Source organism: Rhamphochromis longiceps, linkage group LG12, assembly GCF_057381845.1.
Source record: "Rhamphochromis longiceps isolate RC_006_pf linkage group LG12, R_longiceps_female_GT1.1, whole genome shotgun sequence".
Lineage (NCBI taxonomy): Eukaryota > Metazoa > Chordata > Actinopteri > Cichliformes > Cichlidae > Rhamphochromis > Rhamphochromis longiceps.
The window spans coordinates 1,269,410-1,293,687 of NC_140568.1; the positions used below are offsets into that span (position 1 = coordinate 1,269,410).

Here is a 24,278-nt window from a genome sequence, read left to right on the forward strand (position 1 = left end):
AAAAGTAGGAGCTTTAACCGAGCAGAAACTGGAGCTGGAAGCATGTAAATATAATAATAACCACTGCAGCCAAACAGAGAGCCTGACGAGCCCAGCTGTGAGTAAGCTGTTAAGACTCGACTGTACTCTGTGTTCGTGTTTCCTCTGAAACAATAAGTTCTGTTGCAGCAGCCTTTCAACGCCTCTCTCTGTCTCTCGCTAGCAAAGTGACCCAGACAACAAAGTAAAGCTATTTTTCAGCTACGAGCCGACACGAACCCGACGTATCAGCCAGAGGTCCTTTACTACGGTTCAGAGCCGCTGACCTGTTTTATATACGCGTGGGATAGTTTTCTACACGAGGTCGCTGCAAAAAGTGCAGCCTTACCTAATGTCCACCTACTGTTACTCATTTATATTAAGATTTAAACATCTAGCTGGTGTTGGTGTGGAGAGTAACCTGCAGTAACAGTAATAAATCACAGCAATAGGACATTCATGTAGCTGTAAAAAGCATGATAATATATTAAGTAATCCAAAGTATTCAGAATAGTTACTCTCATTGAGTAACATAACAGAATATGTTACAAAATACATTTTGGGGCATGTAATCTGTAATCTGTAGTGGAATACATTTCAAAAGTAACCTTCCCAACACTGGTCATCTCTAAGGTTTTACATGTCAGGACATAAATGTGATCGAGTCCTTATCGAGGTTTAAACTGAATAAACCTGAAACGATATTTAAACAAAGCCCGGATGCAGACGCAGCGTTTGAGAGTGCACCTCAACACGGAGAGGCCAACAGACGCCACCGTGCTAGCTTGAAGCGTCTGTGTACCCTCCAGTAGAAACACACCCCTGTCTGATCCCACACTGACACTTTTAAACTGCACCTTCATGATGAACACACGACATGAAACTTCTCGGTCTTATTGTTTAATTGTCCAGAATTATCACACAGGAAACAGAAATCCTAAAAAAGTCATTACCAGCATTTCAAAATATTCAAGTACCATAAAAACAAATGTAACTGAAAACAATAATAATGCTGAGAAACATTTTACACACGCTATTGTTTATTCATCTATGAAATATTGTGAGTTGTACTTTTATTTTCTAAAGCTTCATGTTCGCTGTATATTTAAAGGAGACCTACTCTGCATAATAAACTTTAAAGGCTCTGCAGTTTGAACAAATGGGCCTCTGTAGTTTTAAGTTCCTGGAGCTGAACTAGCCCCACACATGACTCTGCTGAGTGGGTTCCAGTATGGACCTGCACAGCACTGCTTTCCAGAGCACATTGTGGTTTTTGCAAACCTGACCCATGCTGCTGTTCTTGCATGAACGTGTAGAGCTGTAGAGTCGGAGTGTTTTTGCAGTGACGTCCAGTCCTGGGATGATCTTTGTCGAGGTGGCTTCTGTGCAGAAAAGATAAGCAGCAGTGATTCATGATCTTTCAGATCCGTGCTGCTGTCTTTGCCTGTATTTCTATACTAACACACACCTGACTGCAAACCTGCAAAAGCTTCTGCTTTTATAGAAGCGTTCATACTTATTGATGATCAGTTTATATGGTGCATGTGTTACCAGCACACGCTTCCCTCTGAAGTCCTGTGGAAGCAGCAGGGCTGGACTTTGGCTCCATGTCTGTTAGATAAACGATGGCACAGCTCAAGACTTTTGCACATTACTGTATTAGAACAAAGACAGATTTACTTAGTTTGCTACAAAAACAGGAAATAAATGCAGCAATTAAACAAATTTGTGAGCATACATGAAAAACACACCTAAGGCAAAACCAGAGTTCACACAACTCTGACCTGAAAGTCAGTATTTGGTGTGACCACCTCTATTCTCCATCACAGCCGGACTCTGTGGGGCGCTCGTGTTTTCTTTAAGTAGTCCTCAGAAATAATTCTCCAGGCTTCATCAAAGCTGGCTGCTGGCTGCTCTTTGTCCTGTTGTCTGTGCAGATGAGCCCAGTCAGCTCTACAGTTACTTTGAGTTTAAGCATCAAGCTTAAGTGTCACTGGTGGTGTTTCACAGTGCTGTCCAAACTCACCACACTTTCTTAGATTTTATATTTGGCTCCAGACTGTCTGAAGTCTTTCTCTGAACACTGGCAGCGTTTCACTCATTTGTTCAGTGTGATGCTTGTTTTCAGAGGAAGCTACTCAACACTGACCTGTGACTCAAGCACAGGAAAGACACCTGACTCAGGACACAGTGATGAACCAGAGTTTCTACACATAACGCTGAAACGTAGTAAAGGACTAGCTGCCTTTAGCAAAAAACTTCAGTATCTTTGCTAAGATGTTGTGACAAGCTTAAGTGTCTCATTAGAGTTTCCAAAGAGCTGCTGGGCAGAGTGTGGAGAGTGTCTTTAAATAAAGGAAACTGGACAATTGGAGGACAAGAGAGTTTGTAGAGAGTTTCTGATGTTGCACATATGAGAAACATGAATCGTAACAATTTTCCTCCTCCACAGGTGGCCAGATGTGTACCTGGGACTGACCACCATGGGGCAGAACATGTCCATCCCAAGCCTGCACAGGGCCCTCAGCTACGCCTTGGCTGCAAACCCTTCATCCTCTACCTCCAGCTCTGTGCAGGGTTCACATCAGCCTGTGGTCACAGCTGAGCTCATGGTCCACCCGGGGTACCCCAGTCACCCCAAGGAGGGAGGCTGTGGAGAGGGCCCCGACGACTTCTCCCAGTCTGCTGACAGGCAGCACGAGCTGAGTGTTCTCAAAGATCCATCTGTGCTGGCTCTCTATTGCCAAGAGAGAGTGCAGCTCTGTGCCTTCAGAGACCTGTGACTGCCCTCAGCTTCCAAATGTTGCTCAGTTACCACTGATGTTTGTAGTAACACGACTTTATGCTGCCCTACAAACTGAGACTGATCAAATTAGCTCGTAGCAGCCTTTAATGAGTGGAACTGTCCATGACCGGCTCTGAGTCTAGCCTGAGGATGGCTGTCAGAGCAGCACATGATACACTGTGTAGAAATGTCTAATGAAGGCACAGTGTTCACTGCAACACTGTTTTAAACTAATGAATCATTTTACTAAAATAATCAGCAACATATGTTCAGAGCTCTCATCATAAGTATGTTTGGTAGCTTTCAGTCTGGCTCATTATAGAATAAAGGAGCTGTATGTGTGTTCATGGCCCTGGTTTCCACCTGCTGAGCAGGGACACTTTTGAACTATCTCAGGTCTGGATGTGTGGAACTACAGAGAGCTTCAGTAGTCTTTATAGATATGTTCTTTGTATTTCAAAGCTCATATTTTCATGTTGAAACCGTTTTCTGTCTGCTGTCATCAAACATCAGAACTGAACAGCCCTGGGGAATAAATGATGGTGAACTTTTTTTTCTTTGTTGTTTCTTTCAAACCACTTGCAGCGTAAACCTGATCACCAACAACAAATGCCTTAATTATCTTAAAGTGCCAGTTTTTGACTTTCTGCATCCATCTGTGGGAAGCTGCACGAAATCTAAATAAAAACAGATGCTGTGTTTGTCTGTTTTGGCTGTTTTTTGTCAGGGTTGTTTGCCATGTTAAAAATCAACTGATGATGAAATCTCCTGTTTATACTAACTGTGTTATTTAGAGGGTGCATGACTCTGCAGGTGAACAGGTGAGTTTGCTGTGTTGCGTCGGTCAGCTGTGCACCTCTTGATTTTGTAAGGTGGCACGCTGTGCGCGGCCGTCACAGCTGGATTAGAGGCGTGAGTGTGCGATGGTGCCAGTGTTTACTACAGTTTTAATGATAATCCTGCACAGAAGCTCAGAGACGTACTGACACACAGTGTTGGAACTGTTTGAAAAGTTGAGTTTGTGGAAAGAACGTGACTCCTTCCTCTTACCAGCACGTACGTCTGAGTGACACAGCTGTCGCTCAGGAGAATACTGCAGTGGCTTCCTGCCTCTTAACAGTGGGCATAAATACAAGCGACTGAAGGCCCCTTCACACAGGACATCGCTGCACTCTGAGCAGACATCAAGACAAAATCTGTTTCAATCATCCAGGTAAGTAAAAGTTGATTCTGCTCATCTGGATGTTGTCAGTGGGAAAAGTGCACTTTGACTTTTGTGTTTCATCTATGAATCTTTATTTTCATGACTTATATTTTATATATCAAGTATAACTCGTGGGTTAGTTTGTTGATCCTGCTGGGACCTCTGGCACTGGCATCGTTGGTACTCACTACCACAGACTGGTAGAAGACCTCCCAACATCCTTCTGCACACATTATAGGGTCTGAGCTTCCTTAGAAAGTAGTCTGCTCATGCTCTTCTTACAGTGCTTTGCAAAAGTATTGTGCCCCCTTGAACTTTCCCACATTTTGTCACATTACAGCCACAAACATGAATCAATTGTGTTGGACTTCCACGTGAAAGACCAACACAAAGTGGTGCACACGTGAGAAGTGGAACGAAAATCATACATGAATCCAAACATTTGCCACCCAGAAGCCGATGTTGTTCACAGGACAGCAAGAGTCAATGATCGGGATGCTCTTGTCGTCGTTATCGTTCCCCTCCTACGTTTTATTTCCCCGATTTCAGTGTTTTTGCTTCACAACTAAAGCGTGCAGTTTACTTTGTGCACTAACATGGACTCGAATCAACCAGCGCCACCTCTGGCCAAGTGCCACAGCCTACAGCAGCGTTTGTTTTCATTCAAAGGCTTTATGGCTTTAATACCTGGTGGGCCGGTCTCTAGTCAAAATGCCCGATTTTTTTGTCCCAGTCCAGCCCTGCAGGTTAGTAGTGGCAGTGTCACCATGCCAGCTGACTGGATTTCATCATCAGCCAGTGTTGTTCTTTATCAATATTACCAAAGTTTACCATAAGGCAGCATAGAAAGTATTTACTTGCTTTCAGGTTTTATTCAAATGTTAGTCTTTTCAGTTGTTTCCCCACTTTTTTCCTGTTTCAAAATCAAACACTAGCTTGTGAGAAGATTAGCTTCTTTTTTTAACAGGCAGATAAAGTTTTGCATCGGCTAATTTGCCAATTGTTTGTTACAAATGTTCGTATTTTAATATTCAAAAATGTTTTTGCCCAAAACATATGTGCACTACATGTCAGTAAAAATACTATGCAAATATTGCTGTCCTTGAATGCTGAATAAACACTGACTGATTGTATCTCTTGTACTTTATCAACGCAGTATCTAAAAACTTTGCACCGTAGTGGTTAAAATCTCATTCTAAGAAGAGTTAAAAGCACATTTGGTTATTAGGTTTACAGGGTTATTGAATTATGGTGAACGGTTGTTCTTGCTGATCGGCGTTGGCTTAGCCCTGGTTTATCGGAGAAATAAGAGAGCGGAACCAGCTGTTCAAACCCCCCCAAGGCTGCCTGCTGGAATCGAAGCGACGGGACGAGGCGCGACCTCTCACAACGAACGTAATATGGTCAACACCTTGGAGACGCTTGCAGCTGCTGTGAAGGCTCAAAACAACACCATTGAGCGTATGGGGGGATACATCAGAGAGGGGCCTGCTCAGAATGACACCCTTGAGTGACAGTTGGAAGACATCGCGGAACGGATCACTGCAGCTGTGAGGTCTCAGAATCAAAAGAATGACAACACCACGGAACAGAAGTTTGATACCATCATGGGGAGGCTCGCGACTCTCCAACGGGAGATTGAGAGACCAGCGTCAGAGTGTTAAAGAGCAGCCTGAAAATTCTCCTGGGCTGCTCGCATGGAAATTTACAAAATCAATATCAAAATTGCGGACCCCCATCACGGCGCCAGCTGCAGGCCCAAGGCTGGAGCCGAACAATCACTCCCTGATAACGACTGTGTTATGACTGTCCTTCCCATCCCATGCAAGGCCACCTGGGTTGGCTGGAAGACTGTTTACTTAGGCTGGCAGGGCGAAGGACACTGTCTCAGCTGAACTCTGGACACACACACACACTTACACTGATATGTACACACTCATCCCCCCTCCCTTTCCAAACGCCTTCGATGCTTGTGCCCTACCGGGGAAGATGGCAGTCAACTGGACCAGCGCAGACATGCTGCAGGGCCGGATGCGCTGTCTACGCCGGCTCTCTCTCACCTTTACCCGCCCCTGTTGCTTGTCTTGTGTTTCTGTGGTGTGTTGATAGTCATGTGCTTTTGTGCTGAGGTGTTTTTTCTGTTATCAAACTGTTCTCCCACCAGGAGCTCAGTCTGAGTGGAGTTTTTTTCTCCTCCTCTCACCTCATGTAGTGTATTTTCGTTGTTTTTTCCTATCAGCCTACCTTTCTGACATGTCTCCCCAATGTGATGTTTGTGTAAAGTTGGTCAGAAGGTTTGTAAGTGCGCATGCGCCATTAGCGTGCTGCCTGCTGTAACCCTAATTTCCTTCGGGATTAATAAAGTATTCTGATTCTGATTCAGTTGGTAGAATATTTTTTAACATTATCTGCCAATTACATCTGCCACCCTTCTCCAAATCTGTGCCCCTACCTGGCCCCCCAAACAAAAATTTTCTAGACACGCCACTGGAGGTGTGACGTGTGCAGCTGGGACACTACCGCGTGGGTTGTCTCACATGCTGCTGCCGCTGGCGAGATGTACACGGTTATCGCGATGACTTGCGAGAGCTCCCGCGGCAGGTAATATGGTCGGATGCTAACCGCTAAAAGCTCCACATCACGAGTAAAGTGCTGCTCCTTAACACTGATGTGCCCCGATTTACACCACCTCTCGTTCACACACATCACAATCCCCCCACCTTTCCTCTTGCCGGTCTCCTTCGCGTCCTGATCCACTCTCACCAGGTGAAATCCCGGAACAGTCACGTGACAGTCTGGAGTGAGGTGTGTTAGCCACGACTCTATGTAGCACATCGTGCTAACCTTCCGGTGCTCCTGGAGTCTGGTCAGCGCCGCCAATTCCTCGATCTTACTGGGGAGAGATCTGACATCTCCCATAATGATCGAGGGTACAGATGGTTTGCACCGTCTTTCCACTCTGACACTTAGCTCCAGCTCTACGTGACTATCACACCCAACCACTGCAGTGTCATCAGAGGACTCACGTTTCATTGTTATACTGGAAATCTGAGGTGTACAAGGTAAATAGGAATGGTGATAGCACTGTAGTGCCCCAGTATTACTGACCACCACAACACACAGGCTACCCACCAGCCAGACAGACAGCGATCCAGGAGACAGTAGAAGTGCTGACATCCTGACCAGCTTTCCACTCTGCAAAAGGGGTTGGATGGTATTAAAGGCACTGTAAAAATAAAAAACATGATTCTTACAATGCCACCTTCCACCTGAGAGTGAGAATGCTGGAACAACAGGTAGATGAAAGCATCATCCACCCCCACAAAAGACTGGTGAGTAAACTGAAGAGGTTTCACCTGCAGGCTAAACTGGGCAAGAACCGCTCCAAGCACCTTCATGACATGAGAACCAGTCTGATCTGTCTTTCTTTAGTATTGGAACTAAACATGATGTCTTCCATAGTTCGACAACTTCTGCTGCTGGAGTCTCAGGTTGCAGATCATCTGCAGAGGTTTATTTGAAGAGTTTCAGTCAGGTTTCAGAGCTCATCACAGCACAGAAACATCTTTAGTGAAGGTTACAAATGATCTTCTTATGGCCTCTGACAGTGGACTCATCTCTGTGCTTGTCCTGCTAGACCTCAGTGCAGCATTCGATACTGTCGACCATAATATCCTATTAGAGCGATTAGAACATGCTGTAGGTATTACAGGTACTGTGCTGCAGTGGTTTGTATCATATCTATCTAATAGACTCCAGTTTGTGCATGTAAATGGAGAGTCCTCTTCACACACTGAGGTTAATTATGGAGTTCCACAGGGTTCAGTGCTAGGACCAATTCTGTTTACATTATACATGCTTCCCTTAGGCAGCATCATTAGAAGACATAGCATACATTTACACTGCTATGCTGATGACACCCAGCTCTATCTGTCCATGGAGCCAGATAACACACACCAATGAGTTAAACTGCAGGAATGTCTTAAAGACATAAAGACCTGGATGGCCGCTAACTTTCTGCTTCTTAATTCAGATCAAACTGAGGTTATTGTACTCGGCCCTGAAAAGCTTAGAAATATGGTATCTAAGCAGATTCTTACTCTGGATGGCATTACCTTGGCCTCCAGTAACACTGTGAGGAACCTTGGAGTCATTTTTGACCAGGACATGTCCTTCAATGCACATATTAAACAAATATGTAAGACTGCTTTCTTCCATTTGTGCAACATCTCTAAAGTTAGAAATATCCTGTCTCAGAGTGACGCTGAAAAACTAGTTCATGCATTTATTACTTCCAGGCTGGACGACTGTAATTCATTATTATCAGGAAGTCCTAAAAACTCCCTGAAAAGCCTTCAGCTAATCCAAAATGCTGCAGCAAGAGTCCTGACAGGGACTAGAAAGAGAGAGCAGATTTCTCCTGTTTTGGCTTCCTGTTAAATCCAGAATTCAAAATCCTGCTGCTCACATACAAGCTCTTAAATAATCAGGCCCCATCTTATCTTAATGACCTTGTAGTACCATATCACCCTATTAGAGCACTTCGCTCTCGCTCTGCAGGCCTACTTGTTGTTCCTAGAGTATTTAAAAGTAGAATGGGAGGCAGAGCCTTCAGTTTTCAGGCCCCTCTTCTGTGGAACCAGCTTCCAGTTTGGATTCAGGAGACAGACACTATCTCTACTTTCAAGATTAGGCTTCAAACTTTCCTTTTTGCTAAAGCATATAGTTAGGGCTGGACCAGGTGACCCTGAATCCTCCCTTAGTTATGCTGCAATAGACGTAGGCTGCCGGGGATTCCCATGATGCACTGAGTTTTTCCTTTCCAGTCACCTTTCTCACTCACTATGTGTTAACAGACCTCTCTGCACTGAATCATATCTGTTATTAACCTCTGTCTCTCTTCCACAGCATGTCTTTATCCTGTCTTCCTTCTCTCACCCCAACCAATCACAGCAGATGGCCCCGCCCCTCCCTGAGCCTGGTTCTGCTGGAGGTTTCTTCCTGTTAAAAGGGAGTTTTTCCTTCCCACTGTCGCCAAAGTGCTGCTCATAGGGGGTCATATGATTGTTGGTTTTTTTTCTCTGTATCTATGAAGCGCCTTGAGTCGACTTTTGTTGTGATTTGGCGCTATATAAATAAAACTGAATTGAATTGAATTGAATTGAAGAGATGCTGAAGGATGAAGGCTGGGCCTCAGAGATCTCAGGACCCTGGGACTGATGTAATCAGGGCTTACAGCATTGTTCTGTCTCCCCCGTGGCTCTGTCACCTGTGTGTCCAGAGTTGTATTGTCCTGTGTTTTACAGCCCACATACTGCTGGATAGTTGGCAGAGTCACTGGAAGTGCATGGTGTGAGCGACTGGTGGCTGTTGGGCCCGAGCAGAGCAAGGAGTGACAGCTGATCCTAAAGGCTGATTGTGTTCATCTGGAAGTTTCCAGTGGGAGAAACGTTTCATCATCATCATCATCAGGTGACGTCTTCAGTCTCAGCTGACTGCAGGTTTCCAATCTTATAAACAGGACATTTGCACGATGACTGAAACCAGCCCAGTGAAGGAACAAAGGGCTGTGAGGTCAGTTTGTTGATCATTAATAGGCAAACAGTCATGATCACTGATTAACAACACTGATCAATGATCAATGGCCACGAGTAGGGATGGGTATCGTTTAGGTTTTATCCGATACCGGTGCCAAACCGGTACTTTTGAAACTGTGCCGGTGCTCAAACGGTGCTCAAACCGGTGCTTAAAGAATGGAGAACACAAAATTGGTCCAAAAACCTCTCATGTTCAGCTGTTTTTTGTAAAAAGATAACAATGTTAGCCTTTTCTGCAACTATAGGGCATATATGGTATCACTCTTGGCTGGAAGCAGTGCTTAAACAATGGAAAAAACACAAACTTTGTCCAAAAACCTCTCATGTTTAACTGTTTTCCACTTTTTCTTTGGTCATTTTAGCCTTTTTGGCCAGGGTGAAGGGAGCATCTGCCATCAAACAAGAAGACAGCCGCATGTAGCTATGATGATGTTTGCTAGTTCACCTTACATGCATTAATGTAATAACGTGGTTAGCCTACTCAACGTAAATTACACACGAACAACATGAAGCTACTCACGCAGAGAAGAACGGCTGCTGCTGCATCATCATCCTCATCATTTCTGCTACACTGGCAGGGCTAGGGGCCAGGACGCTCCTCTTCGGGTTCTTGGGGGATGTTGCTAACTCCGGGTCCGATAACAGGCACCACACCCGCAGTAGATGTGCTCGGTGTGAGGTCTCGCAGCAAGCTATCAAATACGGCGCATTTCTCGGCTTTTAAAAAAAACGCTATGCGTCGCCAGGTGTTTCATCAGATTTGAGGTGTTACCTCCTTTGACAGTATCACAGTATCAGCTTAAAGCACTTGTTGCTGCTGAGTTTGCATCTTTTGCTGTGAAGTACAGCCAGACTTTGACCGCTTCGCCTTGGACATTTTTAATCTGTAGCTCTGCTCTAAAAGAACGTACGTACCTGGCCCCGCCTACTATCCTCGGAAACGTAAAATGATTGGCTAGAATCTAAAGTGTATGACATCTCAGGAAAAAAAAGCACCGAAATAAAGCACCGAAATGTGCGCTGCTTTTCGGTCTGGTTACTACCGTTTATGTCAGAACCGGTGCCATGATGGCACCGGACACCGGTACCCATCCCTGGCCACGAGTACCATTCTCATAGCAGTCCTCCTGGCTCTTAACAGCGTGCACTACACTACTCTGTTTGTGTCGGGGGACCCGATCCTTGGGGTGGACCAGTTTTTAGCCACAGAGATGCTGCGTTTAAAGAAAGTGTGTCTTAACTGTTCCCATACTCCTGACGCATTAGGCACCAGCAAAGGTTTTCTCAGTATTCAAACCTTAAATACTGATCTGTGTGCGTAGGTTTACACGTCAGCTTTTAAATGTCCCCCATTACTGATGGAGTGATAGCAGAGTTCACTGTGAAAACATAAACCATGACAAGCACAGACACTGGATGTAGCACACACTTTCATGAACACTGTTTGGCTTCAGCTCTTTGTAAGGTGTAACTTTGCTCTCTTTTGCGTCTGGCTCACAAACCAACACGAGGAAGCCACAGACCGGTTGTAGCACCTCCTCTGCACACTGACAGCAGAGCACTGCAGGCCGACGGGCCGGCCTTGGAGAGGAGCAGACACCCTCCGTCTGCTCAAACATGAATCCCACTTCTGAGTGTTTACACTGTAGGTCAGCTGAGTGTAAGGCTGCTGCCTCCACCAGCTGGTGGTGATGAGTAAACACTGATCAATACAGCAGACGAGAGTTCTCCCAGTAAATAACGTGTGAAACGCTCAGTTCATTGTCAGGTGAGACAGTCACAGGAACATGTTCTGGACTGCACCACCTTTTTCCTCATTGCTCACATTGCCGTCTCTGTCAGCCCGAGCAGTGAAGAAGCTGAGTACTGTGCTTTCAAGTTTTACATTTGGCTAAGACCAGCATGTCCCTACAGACGCTGTAGAGGAAGTCCAACTGTGTCCCCAAGCACAGTCTCAGGAAGAGGTGGGCAGACCTGCAAAGGGTCCTGAACCCATCAGCAGGACTGGTATTTGTAAGGAAGAAGAGGAGGAGCACAAAATGACCTCCAGCAGGTCGCTGTGTGGATGTCTCTGATCAGTCACTCAAAAACAGACATGAGGCTGGCCTGATGGCCCAACATGAGCCCATAATACTCTGGACTGGTTCTTATACAGCACTTTTCTTCTCTGCCTTACTGCAACGCGCCTCATTCGCCCATTCAATGACTTTTTACTGTGCTTAAGTTCTTTCTAACATTCACACTCTGATTGATGCGTCGGGGAACAACACGAGGTTAATATGTTGGCTTGCAGACTGGAGCAGCCAGGGATCAAAACACCAACTGTCCAGTTAGCAGACCTGCTGTGCCCATTGAGCTGCAGCCACCCCACCTGCACAGAGGTGAGGTGCAGCAGGCGGTGCACTGTCGAGGGCAGCTTCACGCCTTCATTTGCATCCAATCAAAGTTTCAGGTCATCGATTGTGACTGTGACCTGCTTACTGGACATCTCAAAGCCTGGAGCTGCCTGTAGTAGAAGCAGTAATCCTTACATGTATAACGTCTGCTGCACGGAGACAAAAACTAGTCTCAGGCCCAAATAAAGTCATGTTAGCCATGAAATGCTGAGTTCATTGTCATTTGCACTAAATCTCCACTGTTTGAATACCCAGAGTCATTGAATGGACCGTGTCATGGTTTGAATATATTTATCCAACTTGACCATTGTTGGAGTCAAATTGTTAAATGTTGTCATTGTGTTAGTTAAATTTGTGTTAGTTCAAACTGTATGATCAAAGACATTCTTTTGTTTCTGACGCCGTCCGCAGCCTGTTGAGCGGTGGGGAGGCTGTAGTGTTTATTACAGGCACATCCTATGTGAGGCTTCTGTTTTCTTTAGCCTCCTGAGACCTGAACTCTTCCACAGCAGCATTTTTAATTTCTCTTTGATATTTGGGCTGATTGGGACCTGGTGAATGTAAAAACAAAGAATTACCCGATTTATTTATTTTTTTACCTGATTTTGGTTTCTGAGAAAAACGAGAGCCACATATGAAGATGTGTTTAGAATTTCGATAGAACAGCAGCAGCATAACGTCCTCGTCAGTGGACATCAGGCCCTTGCAGAGCAAAATTTAGTATTTTGGTCTAATTAACCCAAAATGTGATGTCCACACGTGTGGACGACAGGTCCTATGAGGTTAGTAAACTTCCTGCCTTTATGACCTTTTTGTGGGCAGCAGGTCACAGAAACACAACCCCAAACACACACATACAGATGGTCGCACATACATGCATACACACGCATGCTTACACGTGCACACACACACACACACAGTACCTTATCTTTTATAACCATAGGGGGGTTTACAATGGGTGGTGCTGTGTGTACTGTAACTGTTTTCAATGAAAGGCAGCAAGCGGAGGCCGGGGTGGAAGTGGTCTGAACGAGGGCAGAAGGGCTGCTCTGAGATCCTCCCTTGCGCAAGTAAAATCGCTGTTCGTCTTGCTTCCTTAATGGGAATAAGTCTCTAAACCAGCGGCCTGTGGAAGCGCAGACCCAACAACCATTACAGTTAATATGCCATAAAACAGCTTTATTCTCATATTGGCTCAAATGGCAGATATTGCCCAGCTAAGAGTCCCCTAGTCTTTCATATGTTTTCACCATCTAAATCTAATGTGTTGGTAGATGCTACCATTACTATTGTATGGCACAATTTTATCTGTATGTGCTTATAGCATGGAGTTTAGCTGCTGTCAGAACTACTGTGGGCCTCCATTATTCACCGAGCTGTAGATAAAGGGTCCGTTGGTGTGAACAGAGATTTGATAGTTTGAATGTTATAACTTTGCTTTTCTTCAGGCCAACAGCAGGGAGCTCTCTGCAGCCCTGGACTGACGCGGTGTGTTATCTCTGTTAGCCTGTTCTTCCCCTCGCTGCGCTCTCTAAATACCTGTGGTGTGTTTTTTTAAACACCAAATCCCAGTTTATGCTGGAAGTGGAGTGAATCTGTCCCTCTGTAAGCAGCACTGGATCGAGTCCCAACACAACATCCCCACAGCACCAGGAAAACATGGAGGCCAAATGGTAAGCCATCATCTTTATTATGAAACAATATTGGGAGCAGATCAAATAGCTGTTACATGGTGTCGTTTGGCCGCTGCAGTCCCTTTCCATGTCCCGGCACATCCCTGGACGGCCAGCCCTCTCCCAGCTGCCTTCTAGGTTACCGTTTCTTGGACGATCTCCAGGAGCTGATCCAAGCTTCAAGCTTAGCGTCTCCTTCCCCCAGCTTGATAAGTTAGGCCCCTCCCAGCTGGGACTATGTGAGTATGTCTCAGTGTACTACAGGTTCCTGGTTCTAAACATGGTTATACTGGGCACCCAGCAGGAGGAAAGGGGACATGCATGGAAATTCAAATCAATCCAACACATTCTTGCAGATTTTATACACAAGTGTCAATCAAAAAAAAGACGTTTGGGAGCCAATGGCTGTTGAGGAGGGCGGGTGAATGGCTAACCATCTGTGATGCAGAAGTTTTCAGCTGCATGTTTTTAGTGTTTGAAAATCTTTAACACTCGGAAGTCATCTCTGGCATTTCTACAATAACTCGACTCATGTACGGCCTAACATTGTCAACTGTTACAGACTCTGGGGGAGGAGATGTGAGATGTTCCACAGAGTACGGTGCATTTCTGCAGCCAAACATCGGCCTGAGCTACGGCAACTCTCATTTCACTACTTCATGTGTTTCAGCTTAAAATGTTACACAAGATGGGCCAAATGAAAACCAACAAAACCAAAAACAAACACACTCGTCTTCTGCTTTTCAAAATAAAAGAATCAAATATTTATGACCAATCATGTCTAAGTGAGATCCATTTAAAACAGGAGCTGTTTCTACTGAGGAAAAGCCAAAAAAGCCCAAAGAAAATTAACACATGTTCCCTTAGCATTTCTTTTTTCCATTTTTCACTTTAAGAAAGAGTAGAAAGTTAGAAATGGTCTGCAGATCTACGGCGACGAGGACGAGAGAGAGAAAGCGGTCTGATCCACAGAGAGTCCTGCTTGGCTGTCGCTGCCTGGCCTCAGCGGGGCAGCTCCAGGGCCGTTTAAAGGAGCGCTATGTGAAACGGGGGGGGGCCGAGGAGGTGGCGAGCTGCTGGTGGGGGACGGAGCGGGGAGGGCAGAGGAAGATCAGTATTTGGTCGGACACGTGAAACAGAAGGGGGCTGGGGAGGGAGGCAGACAGAGGGCTACGCGCTCGTGACGTGATCAGTCCATTGGCCGCTTTTCTCCGTGTTTCTTTGTAAATTCTTCTGCGTTCTTCAAGAATTTTTTACGGTCTTTTGAGTATTCTTCTGCTAGGTCGGCCCTCAGGGGATGCTCGGGCTGGGGGTCGTTCACCAGCGCGATGAGGGACTGAATTACTGAAAGACACGAAGGAGATCGAGTCAGACACAAAATGCTTCCTAACAGGCCACAGCCTCCACTGTCACAGCAGTTTGTTTGTCAGGAGGCTGCAGTGTGCTGTGACTTACAGCTTTTCACAACTATCATCATGTAAAGCAAAGAAATAGAAAACATTTCTAAAAAGTAATAAAAACAAAACAGTCTGCAGCTTGTGCACTTAGATAAGTCTTTAGAGTCAGAGTGAACTCATGAGTTTGTGTCATGAGAAAGTCCAACCTTCTCTTCGTCAGTCTCACATCATGCAAACACATGTTGTATGACTGTAGGTAACACACACTGACAGTGGGAAGCAGCTTCAGCTTAATGTTGTTGTGATTGTTTAAATAAAACTGTTTGTTGTGTGTGGACGTTTAGGAGACGCGCTCAGTGAATCCACAAACACAAACCCAGCGTGCCCTGATAGACCTGATCAGCACAGTCGTGTCGTTCTTCTGAAACGTGCACACATCATGTAAGTTCACTGATAAATCCATGGGACCGTTCTGAAACACTACAGAGGGCAACTGGGAACTGATTAACCAATGACGTTGCTGCAATAAGTCATGTGCACAGTAGAGATGGACCGATCCGATATTACGTATCTGACCGTAAATTACTGGATCGGATATCGGAGAGAAATTTTAAAAAAATGTAATCGATCCATTAAATAACAAAAGCGCCTCACAAAACTTGCGACACGCCGTAACTCTGCTCATAACCGTAGCACGTCGGAGCAGCGTGGTGACGTGATAGAGCGGCTGTGTGTTTGTAGCCTCGCTACCAAACTCAGAGGAAGTTTTCCCAGAGAGAAGTAAAGCAAGTGTGTAAGTCCATCTCTGAATGTTTGTAAAGCATTCCCACGTTAAGCTTAACAACCGATATATGGAGCGACTGCCTCTCCCTCCCTCTCCTGCTGCTGCTTCAATCATTAAACTGATCAATGATCAGCTGATCATCTCTTGTTTGTTTTTGGCCCACTTTGCACCAGAAAGAGGAAACCAGCGGCTGAACAGCAGCAGCACGTTTAAGCTTGATCAGCTGTTGTTAGAATTTATTTAATGTTACTTTCTACTCGAGGATCTTTTTCTACGTAGCTGACGCTGGTAACTGTGCAGGGGCGGATCTAGCAAAGTTTAGCCAGGGGGGCCGATAGGGCATGGACAGGGAAAAGGGGGCACAAAGACATACTTTTCTTTCTTATTCTCATTTAAAATGTTGAGCTTTTAATAATTATCTGAATCTTACACCCAAAGTTTTAATCTGATGTAAATGTATAGAAGTCCATTACTGTATATAGTAACTGTTAAGTCTAATATACCCTAGTAAGCTATAGTACTTTTTCCATCTGTGCAGTTCTGTTGAAGAAAGATGTTGAATCTATTTTTATTCTTGAAAAATAATTTATTTCTGTGCAATTTTTTTTTTTTTTTTTCACACTGCATCAAATTAAAGTTGATTACATCGATTAAGCATCATGAGGTGGAGGGTGGGGGTTCACTATTTTCTTTTGTTGGGAGTTTGCAGCCCTATTAGTTAGGTTGCTTAAGATTTCTGCTAAGTACTCTTTAAAATACCAGAGTAGGAGGATGGAGCAGGTTTAAGTTTATTAGATTGATCAGTTTTGCTGAACTATGAAATATTTTGGGTGCAGTGTGTTTTTTTACATACAGGAGTAACAGAATAGCTTTAGTGTTGTTGTTTATTTAAACTTGAGTATGAACTTATACAAAATGCAGCAAGATATTAAAAAACAGTTTTATTGATTAAAAAACACTATATCGGAGTCATATCGGTATCAGCAGATATCCAAATTTATGATATCGGTACGGACATAAAAAAGTGGTATGGTGCCATCTCTCGTGCACAGTAGAGGTTAACCCCCATTTCAGCTGCGTGGTTGCATGTATGGTGTTTGTTGAGAGGACAGATGCTCTTCCACGTCAGCAGACTGAAGCTCAGCTTATGGGGAAACATTTAAACTATTGAATTAAAACTGTCAGATTAAAGATTAACCAGTGAGATGAAACCCTGCAGTGTGACGTATGTAACGATGTGTTTGACAGTAGAAACCATTATAACCTGATCTATAATGAAAGGCCAAAAGTTTACAGACGCTCACAGTAACTCTTCCAGGGTGAAGCGACTGTACGGCACAAGTTTAAGGACTTTTAAAAAAAGAAAGAATTGGATGCACAATTTTAAATCCGTCTGTCAACTCAAACGTCTGATCTGACGCTGACTTTTCTCCACGTGGGCAGCTGCAGGTTAACGTGTCCTCTCCTACACCTCAGCAAAGTGCTAACACATCCAAATAACTGGCACTTATGTCCAACTGTTGAAACTGGTGATCCCAGAATCTGCAGTCATTTAGAAACGGCTGCACTGAGCTCCTGGGATGCTCTTAAAAGCCCAACATTAACCCTACTGAAGAGTTTGTAGACTGAGGTTAGGGTTACAGAGATGGCTCCATGACACCAAACCAACTGGAATGAACTCTACCCACTGTGCCCAGAACGGTGGTCAAATATCCTGCCAGAACTATGCTAAAGGCCAAGCCCCACTCACTGAGGGGCAGTTTGCTTTCAGTCGCAGTGTGGATCAGACAAAATCAATCCAAACTTGTTTCTAAAGTGGTTAAACGTGCTCGCTGCACAGTCACTCCACCCTGAAAGAAACCGGTTCAAAGAAATCATTAAAGGACCCAAATTATAACGACATTTATACCCACGAGCACTGTGGAAACTGACCACAGATCTCCCTCGTTCACACTAGCACCTCGTCTCCACTCTGTTTCCATGACAACTGAGCACCACCCCAATGATGATGGGTTGTTATAGCAAGGTGGCCCAAACAATGGAGCAGACTGAGGATTATAGCTGCACCTGCACCCATCGTTGGACCACAGTGTTGGTTTATGTGCAGCTGTTTCCCTCCATGTTTCACAAACACTGGTGGGGTTGATTGTTGTCTGCTGACATCACACTTTCTGCCCGACTCTGTTCGCTTGAAACCGTCACCAGGTACTAAAAGCTGTCTGGCAGCAGGTCCTACCACCTGAGGGACAACCCTGAAAACTGAGTCGGTGCTGAGTTCATTCTTGTTTTTCACGTACACTTTGTGATAAACTCCGCAGGTTTCTCTTTGTTTCTTTCAAACTGAAATAACACTCAATGTTTAAGATTTAGGGAATAAATGTTCCCTAAACCGTGAGTAGGAGTCATCTCTGTGTCTCCTGCTTCGCTGATAAAACAAACAGGTTAGCAGCTGCAGTAGCAGCGATATAAAAACACACAGCCGTCTAAACGATGTGACGCTTTACTGAGTCACAGAATCGTCACAGCTTCCTGTTACTATAGCTGTGCTGTTCAATAAATACAAAACATACTAAACACTGTGTTTTGATCACACAACCATGCGTGTGCATAAAACACGCTTTCTGCTCTGTTCGTCACACGGAGCTCTATGTGAAAATGCTCTGAGCCCGACAGACGGACAGTTACTGAAACAGGACAACGTTTTATTTTGGACACGGACTTTTTTTTTCCTGCAATCATCACGTCAGACAAAAATCAAAAGATGTGCAGCTCTCCAGCTCGCTGCGACTCACATCGAGCAGCCCTGTGTAAGACTTCAGCACCAACCTTGGTCAGTTTTGGTGGCAGGCTTCCAGTTCTCTGCACTGATCACAGGCAAGCACACCTGGCCCTTCTCATCAATGTTGGGGTGGTAGATCTTTGTCTTGAATGTGATCTTGGGAGGCTTGAAAGGGTACTCGGTGGGGAAAATGATTTCAATCCTGAATGCACCTTTGTCATAAGGAGGGTTGTCCTGAAAGGGAACCAATAAGGTTAGTAAGGGGAACCTCGGGCCTACGTATCTCAGACCAGCCAAAGAAGGAACAGCAGCTTACAGGAACAATCAGCCCTTGCCATGCCAGTAAGTTTGATTCCTCAACTTGAATGTTTCTGAAGTTTTTCATTCCAGACTTGCGAATCTCATCAAGTTCCTGAAAGAACGAGCACACAGTTGATATTAGAAAGGTTATTACAGTCAATACAAGAAAAATAAAACATGTATGATTTTACAGAGTGGAAGGATGCACCACCCAAATGACACCACCAGTTTAGGACAGCGTAGCAGGAAGACGCAGCCTCCAAACTACACACCAGGTTTTAAACTGCGCTGAAATTATTTACACGTTCTTTCCTGAATGTTGATGTGAAGTCTAAGCAGAAAGTAGGAGCAAAGAAACAACAAGCTGATGTTGGTTTGGTTCCTGTTATCCACCTCAGAGGTCCCCAGTACTAAACAGCACCACCTCCAGTGTTTTCAGGTAAAGAAAATTAAAGCTGCTATACAATGAAACATGTCACTTAAAACAAATGACAAACCAACTGCAACATCTCAGCTTTGTAGAGAAGTGTTGTATATGGTAGATCTGAGGATGTGCTCAGCGCTACATGTTTTATTCACAGTATGTGTCCAGTGACCTGTTAAGCTCTAAACTGCTTGGATTGCAACTATTTCATTGCATAAAGTAGCAGCGTTGCACTTAATCCTAATTCATCACATGCTAAACAAACTCAAGCCTTCCAGCCAACAGGAGCGTTTCTCTTTCATTTCAGTGCAGCAGCCAACAGTGAAAGTGAACTACAACCTGCATCCAGCAGCACCACAGTGGACCTCCTAGTTTGCCATCAGGTTACTGGTTCTGTCACCAGTTTGACTTACGTTAGATTATGTTAGCTATTAGCTGAAACCCCCTGAGTGGCACTTACAGCCAGCCTCGTGGTTCCATCTGTGGCAGGTTTTTGTTGCACAGCTCGACGGTGTAAACGTGTCTAACACGTTTTTAGGGTAAAGTGATTGTGATTAATAAACAGCGTGTGACCGGTTTACGGTCCAACAGCACCGACGTTTGTTTCACGTGAATGAAATCCTGTCAATGTTAATCTGCATGTCCGCACTGAATAACTCCACCTGCATCAGTGAGCCGGTTCCAGGCCAGCTCTGCTCCGCGTGCTTTCAGCGTTGTTACTCCGGGTAAACTTCAAACATACAGCCTCCTGTAACCGCCTCATTCAGCGCAGTGTACGTTTAAAGGCGGAAACGATAATCACGGGGAAACAAACGTAGGTTAACGCAGACCTTACGCAATATGCTACGACCACTACACAAAACGAAAGCAGCATTTAGTGTGTGTCGCCTTCAGGCCGCATTACTGGAAGTGTAACGCTGCGCTGTAGTTCACACCCACTTCCTAATGGCGAACTTCAAAGTCTGATTAAGTTGAAGTGTAGCTAGCTGAGACCTGGGGATAGCAACTTAGCTGATTAGCAAACGTCTTATGCCGTGGAAATTGACACGATCTCGGGCTGCCCGCTGCCGGATTGACTCCCTCGGTCACACAACTCAAGAGTTTCTGACGTTCAAACTGTAGATAAGAGACTTGAATGAGGTTTTTGGCAGCCCCGGGCAGGATCCCTGTAGATCCTCCGGCCTGATTTGGGACTGCTTAGTTGCCTAACGTTAATATTTGGTCGGCTAGGTGGTCAATGCTGACCTCTTGTTTCTGTTGAGCTACAGCTACAGCTGGACACTGACGGTCACTTAATGCAAATATACTCTGTAACGTGAACACGAGCCAAAGGACGGACGCTTCCACTAACCGTCAATACGTCCTTAAACATTAGAAACGATCAAAAAGAACGGCAACGACGGATTTACCTTGGCCAGCCTCCTGCTCGCCGCCATCTTGAAACTACTGTGTGTTCCCAGAATTCACCGCGCTGGGAATATGGGTCTGTTCCTGCGCTGAGGCTGATCAGGTTGGACATCCGCCTGTTTGTGAACATGCCGACATGTCCACGCCAGGAAGCGACGTGTTTAAATGCGGGATATCTGTAATTATGTATGTTACAAACATGTTGGGCTGTGAGCCGGAGCCGCGGGGGGAGACCTGAGCCTGAACCCAGCTGTGTCTGCTTCCGCTTTATTTGTTAGTATTAATGCAGGTGTTCGCATGTAGACCCCTGAAAACGCATGATGAGTTACACCTGTATGAGTCGGCTTGGTTAACCCTCAGCTCTGCTGTCAGTCTGTTGTAATTGGCTCATGCAACAGTCGTGTGGATGGCACAGAGCAAAAAGGTTCCATGTGCTTGTGCAACACTTTCAACAATAAAGTTTTATTTGAGTTCATGTTTCTACTTTAATATCACGTGCAAATCCATGTTCGCCCTGCACTTTCGTTCTAAAGCTACAAACATGTGTGAATCTGTCCATCAGCACTGCAAACAAGTACGGCTCAGAGCACGTTTCTGATGTAACCCCCCCCCCCCCCCACTGCTGCACACATGTATGTGCTGCACCACCCTGCTGTACAATGACCGTCGTCTCTCTCAGTATAGGATGATGTAGCTCTGCAGGTCATCCTTGTACCTGAACATTGAAAAGCGGTAGTCCACCTTCAGTTTGAATATTCAGACTGCACCGTCTCATTTATAAACATGTGTACACTGTGTTATTAGAAATTATTAATTAACTTTAGTCTGATGGCATTTATGTGGTTGTAAATTCTGTTTCACTGTTACACTTTGCTGTGACAGCACTGAGAGAGCAGGACAGAGAGGGTGAGAAAGAGACAGAGCTAAGAACAGGACAAGATCTGACACGTAGTGAAAGATGATACACACCAGGGAAGCTTCTGTTTCACTCATGATGATTTTATAGAACTACTCAGTGTGTGTGGACCACAAACCTGCTCTTATAACATAGATTATGTTGATCGTCTGCAGTGCCACAGCGTGTGGAGTGATCATGGCGACCCAAACACAGACGACCAGACGCAAAACTAGATTTTGACAAATGTGTGTCGTTCATTATGGCCGATAGCAAAACATTAACCAAAAGACAAACCCCTTTCTTTCCCTAAACTGGGAAAACTACAGACATGAAACCTGGAACAGTCAGAAATACCTGAACACTTGCATCAACATAGGACTGAGGATGACAGGAAGAAGAGTGTCTGCAAATGTGCACGTTAGGTGGAAAATCATCAAAGATTGCTTTATTATTTGGTCAACAGGTTGAAACGATGTTGTGATTCTCTTCTTACTGCTTTGCTGTAAGCCTACTGAGAAGTCCACTGCTCCCTCTCAGACATCTCCATACCTCCACAGGTATGGCACCTGGACCAGCTGCCTTTCCACTCCTCCTCCTTTCTAAGTCACTTCCTGACTCACCCACTGTCCATCTGTGCTCCTCAATCTCTCGTTTTCTGCACACTCCCATCACCTGTTACCACATCTCCATTCCTGTCCCTGATTATCTCCAGCTCCTTTCCAGCTCCATCTGTCAGCGTGTAGCCACTCAGCACTGTTCTTTCCCTCCTTCACATACAACTCACTAAGGCTTTTCCTTTTCCACGTCTGTCTTTCCTGTATGCCTAGTTTCCCAGTACTCCTGTCTGTATTTTGCACCTCCGGTCCCACTTTTTATTTGCCAGTCTCTTTGGTAATCTCCTTTTAATATTTTCCTGCACTTCCTCATCCCTCCACCAAGTCTCGTTGTCCTCTTTCCTCTGTAGGACACACCCATCACCTTCATGACAGGTTCCTTCAGCCTATAGCTGTACTGTTCCAGTCATGTTTGCTGCCACTCGGAGCCTGTCTCAACCTCTCCCTGAAATCTGTGCAGCATCCTTTACTCTTCATTTCCTACCATTGCATCCTTGCCTCTGCCTTCACTCGCTTCCTCTTGATTTCCAAAGTCGTCCTCCAGCACTACCATCCAACGCTGCTCCAGCTGTCACTCGTTACTCTACGCCGCGCCCTTGATACACGCCCACAACACAAAATCATGGCCAAAAGATCTGAAACTGATAAAAAAGAAGAAGAAAAAATTGCAGCTGTAAAAAACAACAACAGAAAACAGACAAAGGATACTTTATTCAAAATAATTCATCTGCTTGTTTGTTTTAATTTTTAAATGTCAAAAAGAGATGGAAAACACTTTTCCAGATGAACAAAGCTTTTGATCCTAATTTAGTTCCATAGCAATGCGCCACATTTGACACGGCAGCAATACCCACGGCAGGCTGTACCCACGGCAGGCTGTACCCACGGCAGGCTGTACCCAGTCTGTCCCCGGGGCCCATAGTGGGACCCATCAGCTCGGTGGTACATGCTGCTTCGGTGGCCTTAAAGAGCTTGGTCTCACTCTCTTATCTATATAAATTAGCGAGGATTTGACACGTGCTGTGGGACCATTTCCTAACACATGTTAAACAACAGCAGTTTTCAGACTCTTGCTTGTCGTGACAGGCTTCACTGTGAGTTTCCTTGTAGCTGCTGTAAAGTGAACCGCACTGTTATGGCATTATTTTTGTGCCACTATTCTGCAGTGTTGGGACTAACGCGTTATTAAGTAACGCGTTACAGTAACTACGTTATTATTGTGGTAACGAGCACGGTAACTAGTTATTATGCCAAAATCAGGAACGCGTTACTCGTTACTGGGATTTAGATAGGGTCGTTACTCGTTACTTCGTGTGGTGGCTATCACGGAGCTTCCACAGATTCAGTAACATTAGCAAGTGGTGGAGGCCAGCAGGTGGATGAAGGAAAAGGGACCCGAGGCGGCCGCCGGTCCAAGTGTGAACTGAACTTCAGGTAAGAAGTTATGACCTGCAGTCTCTCTGGGTCAGATATAAACCAAGTTTAGTTGGAGTTTATTTTCGTTATTCTGACTTTTTCCGTACTGCGTGTTAGCTAGCATGACGGAGTTTCTATACAGCTGGGTGGTGCTATGAAGTTAATGATGTTGAACTTTATTTTGTTCATAAGTTATTAGAGTTGCCAACCGTCCCGTCTGGTATTCAGAGAAAATATTACGCGTTTCTTATTGAAGTGAAAAGGAACAGTTTGTCCCGTAATTCAGCTGCAATGAAAAAGACACAAAGCTGGAGTTATTCTGTGTTTACGCTGCACAGCTGCCTCTCCTCTCATTCTCCTGTTTCTACTTCAATCATGAAACTGATCAATGATCAGCTGATCAGCTCTCTTGTTTGTTTATCGCCCACTTTGCGCCGAAAGAGGAAACCAGCAGCAGCACGTTTCAGCTTGATCAGCTGTTGTTAGAATTTATTTAATATTAATTTCTAGTATCAGCTGATGTTTGCTGGAGCCACAGCTGTAAAGCTGCTGGTCATGATATGGTTTGGTTATCTGGTGAGAGGGA

At 44.9% G+C, this 24,278-nt stretch overlaps 3 protein-coding genes across 13 annotated transcripts in view; 2 read left to right on the forward strand and 1 right to left on the reverse strand.

The window, feature by feature from the left end:
• The window catches only part of ydjc (YdjC chitooligosaccharide deacetylase homolog), a 32,323-nt gene extending 28,827 nt beyond the window's left edge, over window positions 1–3,496 (forward strand). For all 8 annotated transcript variants that reach the window (XM_085424288.1, XM_085424287.1, XM_085424293.1 and 5 more), the window contains one exon: window positions 2,471–3,496. In XM_085424288.1, the coding sequence (XP_085280414.1) occupies window positions 2,471–2,801 (331 nt within the window). In that variant the 3' untranslated portion in view covers window positions 2,802–3,496. The remainder of the gene's footprint in view (window positions 1–2,470) is intronic.
• Window positions 1–24,278, forward strand: part of apba1a (amyloid beta (A4) precursor protein-binding, family A, member 1a) — a 220,984-nt gene that overhangs the window by 9,068 nt on the left and 187,638 nt on the right. The window lies entirely within an intron of this gene.
• Window positions 13,672–20,861, reverse strand: ube2l3b (ubiquitin-conjugating enzyme E2L 3b). 2 transcript variants are annotated; one of them, XM_085424276.1, is made up of 4 exons: window positions 20,767–20,861; window positions 18,950–19,045; window positions 18,681–18,867; window positions 13,672–15,017 (listed from the first exon to the last, which is right to left on the reverse strand). In XM_085424276.1, the coding sequence occupies exons 1-4, from the start codon at window positions 20,791–20,793 to the stop codon at window positions 14,863–14,865; spliced, it is 465 nt and encodes a 154-aa protein (XP_085280402.1). In that variant the 5' UTR covers window positions 20,794–20,861; the 3' UTR covers window positions 13,672–14,862. The 2 variants fall into 2 exon arrangements, with proteins under 2 accessions (XP_085280402.1, XP_085280403.1); XM_085424277.1 differs by lacking the exon at window positions 20,767–20,861 and adding an exon at window positions 20,020–20,040.

Excerpts from the sequence above, each read along its gene's own strand:
- ube2l3b (XM_085424276.1), bottom strand. The coding sequence starts at position 20,793 with ATGGCGGCGAGCAGGAGGCTGGCCAAG. Across the intron at positions 19,046-20,766 it reads CGAGCAGGAGGCTGGCCAAG|GAACTTGATGAGATTCGCAA; the intron begins GTAAATCCGTCG and ends TCGTTCTTTCAG. Across the intron at positions 18,868-18,949 it reads GGCAAGGGCTGATTGTTCCT|GACAACCCTCCTTATGACAA; the intron begins GTAAGCTGCTGT and ends GTTCCCTTTCAG.